This window comes from Sinocyclocheilus grahami, unplaced genomic scaffold (genome assembly GCF_001515645.1).
Source record: "Sinocyclocheilus grahami isolate Dianchi unplaced genomic scaffold, SAMN03320097.WGS_v1.1 scaffold1230.1, whole genome shotgun sequence".
NCBI classification, from domain to species: domain Eukaryota; kingdom Metazoa; phylum Chordata; class Actinopteri; order Cypriniformes; family Cyprinidae; genus Sinocyclocheilus; species Sinocyclocheilus grahami.
In genome coordinates, this window is record NW_015506409.1 from 63,909 (window position 1) to 68,696 (window position 4,788).

The 4,788-nt window shown below is 37.4% G+C and overlaps 1 protein-coding gene across 1 annotated transcript in view; it reads left to right on the plus strand.

Moving 5' to 3' along the window:
* Positions 1-304: 304 nt before the first annotated feature.
* The window catches only part of LOC107568277 (extracellular calcium-sensing receptor-like), a 15,498-nt gene continuing 11,014 nt past the window's right edge, over positions 305-4,788 (plus strand). The window contains exons 1-3 of the mRNA XM_016254211.1: positions 305-534; positions 711-1,005; positions 1,220-1,450. Coding sequence (XP_016109697.1) covers positions 305-534; positions 711-1,005; positions 1,220-1,450 — 756 coding nt within the window. The remainder of the gene's footprint in view (positions 535-710; positions 1,006-1,219; positions 1,451-4,788) is intronic.

Here is a 4,788-nt window from a genome sequence, read left to right on the forward strand (position 1 = left end):
CCCAGCTCCCCTCATATTGACTTCACTCCGTCCTTCGAAATCAAATTGGCAAGGCAATTGTCAAATTTACAGTTACTCTAAAAAACTAAAAAAAACACACACACACATCTTTCTTATATGTATATCTATAGTTGTTGTTTGGAAACTTTGCAATACATTTGAGACATATGAATGTCAGATGTAACCACACCCTTTTTTATAATACAGTTACAGCATACCCTACGACAGTAGGGACTGTGGTGGTTATATATAACAAGGCATAATTTTCACCTCACATTTGGAGTGGTTTCTTGCCTATAGAGAAATGCATGTTAAACTTGTATTGACCTTGACACTACTATGTATTACCAGGCTTTGTCCTGCTGTGTGTGGGGTTAATATAAACAGCTGCATACTCCAAGGTGACCTTCAACCCCCTGCTCTCTTTGAGGATGGAGACTTTGTCATTGGAGGGGCTTTCACCATTCATTATTATGTGAGGACTGAGAAGCAAACCTACACTCAACGGCCACAACCACTTGTGTGCAGTGGCAGGTTAGAGTTTTATGAATTTGATTAAAGTCCATAGAACAATCTTGAATGGATTGAGCTGCTTGTGCTGAAAGAAATAGTCTTTTGTGCAAAATAAGCTAATGGATTATTTTAATTCATATGTTATATATTAATAATAATATTAATGATACAGTTTTTGCATGCGTGCACTTCAACAGCATGAACTTCAGAGAACTGCACTTTGCTCGTGCCTTACAGTTTGCCATCCAAGAGATAAACAACAGCTCCGATCTCTTACCGGGCATCACTTTAGGGTACCATATATATGACACTTGTGCCTCTGTGGCAATGGCAATCAAAGTAGCATTGCAACTTGTCAACGGACTAGATGCTGTATTTAACGACACTGATTCCTGTGTAAAATTGAATCCAGTTCCCACACTAATCGGAAATTCAGCTTCCACTGCAGCTATAAGTATTTCAAGACTTTTTGGTCCTCTTGGAATCACACAGGTGTGTGCTAACTATTATATATATATATATATATATTAATGACTATTTCCTATTCTTATTTAAGGAACGAATAAAAATGTTGGCATTTTAATCACATCTTCTTAATCATTATTGTAAATGTTACAGATTATTACATGTAAACGTGTAATAGTGATCCGAGCAATCAAAATGTATTTATTTTTCATATAAAAATGTTTTCTTCATGGTACACTAGGTGAGTCATTACGCAACATGCGCGTGTCTCAGTGACAAGCGGCAGCATCCTACTTTCTTCAGGACCATCCCCAGCGATCACCATCAAGCTGCAGCACTGGCACGGATGGTCAAGCACTTCAGATGGACGTGGATCGGAGCAGTGCGCAGTGATTCAGACTACGGGAACAATGGCATGGCATCATTCCTGAAAGCAGCTGAGGAGGAGGGAATCTGTGTGGAGTATTCTGAGGCCTATTACAGGACCCAGCCGCGCAGCAAACTAAAACGAGTCGCGGATGTCATTCGCAGATCAATGGCCCGTGTAATCCTATTTGGTGTACAAAGCCACTTACGCTGTAGCTCATGCCCTCCATGGCATCGTCTGTAATGAAATGCGATGTGACAAAAACATCAAAGTTGAGCCCCGGCAGGTACGTTTTCTCATTGTGAAAAATGTTAACTAAATTTTGATGATTCATTCACAACAAAAATCTTAATATTCCATCACTTTCTGAATATAGCACTCCCAGTATTTGTGTGCTGATTATTCAACAAATAATTGAAATAACAACCCATCACGCAGGTTTTTGATCAACTCAAGCGACTGAACTTCACTAAAAATAATTATTCTGTTTCATTCGATACCAACGGAGACCCTGTGGCTACCTATGAATTTGTGAATTGGCAGCTTCAGGGAGACGGTTCAGTTGATTTTGTGACAGTGGGTCAATATGATGCATCCAAGAAAGGCCAAGAATTCAGTCTGAGCAGAGCTATCATTTGGTATGATGGCAGTGAAAAGGTATAAAGTTTAGTTCTATTCTGTGTGTTTGTGATTAAGATTTCTGTGCAGTAGGCTACCCCTTGTTTTTATGGGGGTGTCTGTAGACAATTTAAAACACATGTATTGTTCATGGCATATACTTTAATTAAATTAATTCATTAAAATAAACCATTAGCTATTTTGCCCCAAGCATTTTTTAATTTCTGTCACCTGCAGGTGCCGGTGTCTGTGTGCAGTGAGAGCTGTGCTCCAGGTACTAGGAAGGCTGCACAGGAAGGAAGACCTGTCTGCTGTTATGACTGTATTAATTGTGGAGAAGGAGAAATCAGTAATGAGACAGGTACTTTTTCAGAACATATTCTTGTGAATGAATCATACTTTTTTTATGGGTCAGTAATACATAAGAGTGTCCATGATAAATTAAAGAGAGAGAAACAAATATAATAATAATAATAATAATAATAATAATAATAAATGTGTCGTCTCAATAATTTTTCTTTTTTCTTCTTCATTATAATATGAGGACAATTGTATCACCCTGACACTTTTACTTTATATTTCTATCAATCCATAAGCCATTCTCCATACAGTTTGTCCTGCGTAGGATATCAGAGATGCTTTAATTGATCCAGAGCCGGCGCCAGCACAGCACTGATAAGGGGGCGGCTGAGGTAATGAAAGGGGGCGATGACGTAGCACAAAGTAAAAAAATTAAAAACAATAATTGTGGCCCATTCACAAATTTGTCAGACCGTAAACAAACCTGCCCGCTAACGTTACTATTAGAATACTGGGTTCACACAGATAGTGTTTTGGTCACGAGGCAGGTCAGTGGAAGTTTTTAGAAGCTGCATTTCTTTGAACTTGAGCACCGTTTTTTAGAATAATGTATTATGCGCAACAAGCTGCTATAAAGACCTGAGACGAGCGCAGCATTCAAACACAAATTCAAAGACGTCTTTAGTGCAATACAATGGGAAAGAACCACGGTGGGTTCTGAGTGAATGACCCTACTAAAAAGTACTTAGCAAATACAGATGGCAGAGTAGCTATTGAATAAAACAAAATTGCATAGGCAACAAATTCGAAAATCTGACATCAGGAAATAGTAGGCTATGTCTTAGGCAGCAGATTTACCACAAATACAGACAAGTGATACCACCACAACCACCAGAAATACTTAATTGTGTCTGCTTTACAATGAAACACAAGCTTATTGCGACCGATTCCCTGACATAACACATTCAATGCGACCCATTTAACAGATGCATCATTTTAAGTTAGAACAACTTGAACAGCAACAATCAATAACAATACAGCGAAATAATCAACTAACTACGACCATCTAGCCCTCTATTAAACATTAAATAATTATTTCATCATACCTTTAGCTTACTCAGTAGTGCTGCATTCTTAGTTGAACCGTTTGCGCGGAAAGTTTGTGTCAGATGTAACAATTAAAATGGACTTCGTTAAACGGACTGTCCTAAGTTGTTGCTATAGTAACATCATATTAATACTAGAAAGCCTATGCATTTTGGTTTATTTAAATAAACCATTATATTTCATAAATAAAATCTATTTTCACACTCATCTTGAGGGATTAATTCAGGTGCCGGCCCTGAATTAATCCCTCCCAAAAATACATCAAAAATGAATGTAATAAGTATTAATCTATTAAAAAACACGAGGACAATTTGTAGTCTTAATTTTTTTTTCTTCTAAATTCTGAGAATGATGTCATTTTGCCCTTATCCCTACTCTTAAAGGGATAGTTCACTCAAAAAATTAAATTCAGTCAGTATTTACTCACCCTGTTGTTTATATAATGATAAATAATCAATGCTAATTGTTACACTGGTATTATATGGATAAGAAATTAAGTGTGATTCATAAAAGTACATAAGTGTTCTCTAGGCCTCAGCTCTAAATGATTCAAGAGTGATAGAGATGTCTCCTGTCCTAGTTTGGAGTACTATGATGACTGTGATATGTTGAAACCACACACTCTTAGACACTAAAAAAGTGTTTTAGACTTGCATAATAGGGAATTTAGACACACTTAATTCATAGTTAAACAAACAAGTGAACAAGTGAAATATTGATATGCTGATTTTCTATGAATGTATTGTAACTCTTTATTGTGTATATAATGTATATATTATATGACTATATGACACAATCCTGGTCCTGGAGAACCCCCAACACTGCATGTTTTTGATGTCTCTCTTATCTAAAACACACATTTGAGGTCTTTGAGACTTTACTTTGAGACAATAAACATAACATTTCTCAAGAGCAATTTTTGAAGGGGACACAAATAATGCAGCTAAAATTGTACTTGTAAGGATATGTATACACAGAGGAAAGCCTTACTACTATTAGTGTAGCAGGGAGACCGTGCCAAATTAGACAACTTAAAGCTGTTGTGGTTGCGCCGTGACATAGGCCGTGTCCGTTGTAGACATTACTATCCGTCACAGTGTTGCCAAGTCCGCGGTTTTCCTGTGGAATTGGACTACTTTATCACTGTTGCTGCAGGTTGTTTTTTATGTTTGCGGGTTGAAGCGACCCCAGTAACGTTTATTTTAGCCCCTGGAACGCGATTTTACCAGGGGACTCCCTTTGAAACGCGGATAGTTTGGGCTAGTTTTGAGTAGCAATTTGGCGGGTTTTGTTATGAAAACCTGGCAACCCTTTCCCTTAAGCAGGTAACATAATTATTGCTAACATAGCGGACTCATCGAAAAATACATTGGCATCATCTGTATTAAAGAGAAAATAATCACTTCATCCGATGTTTA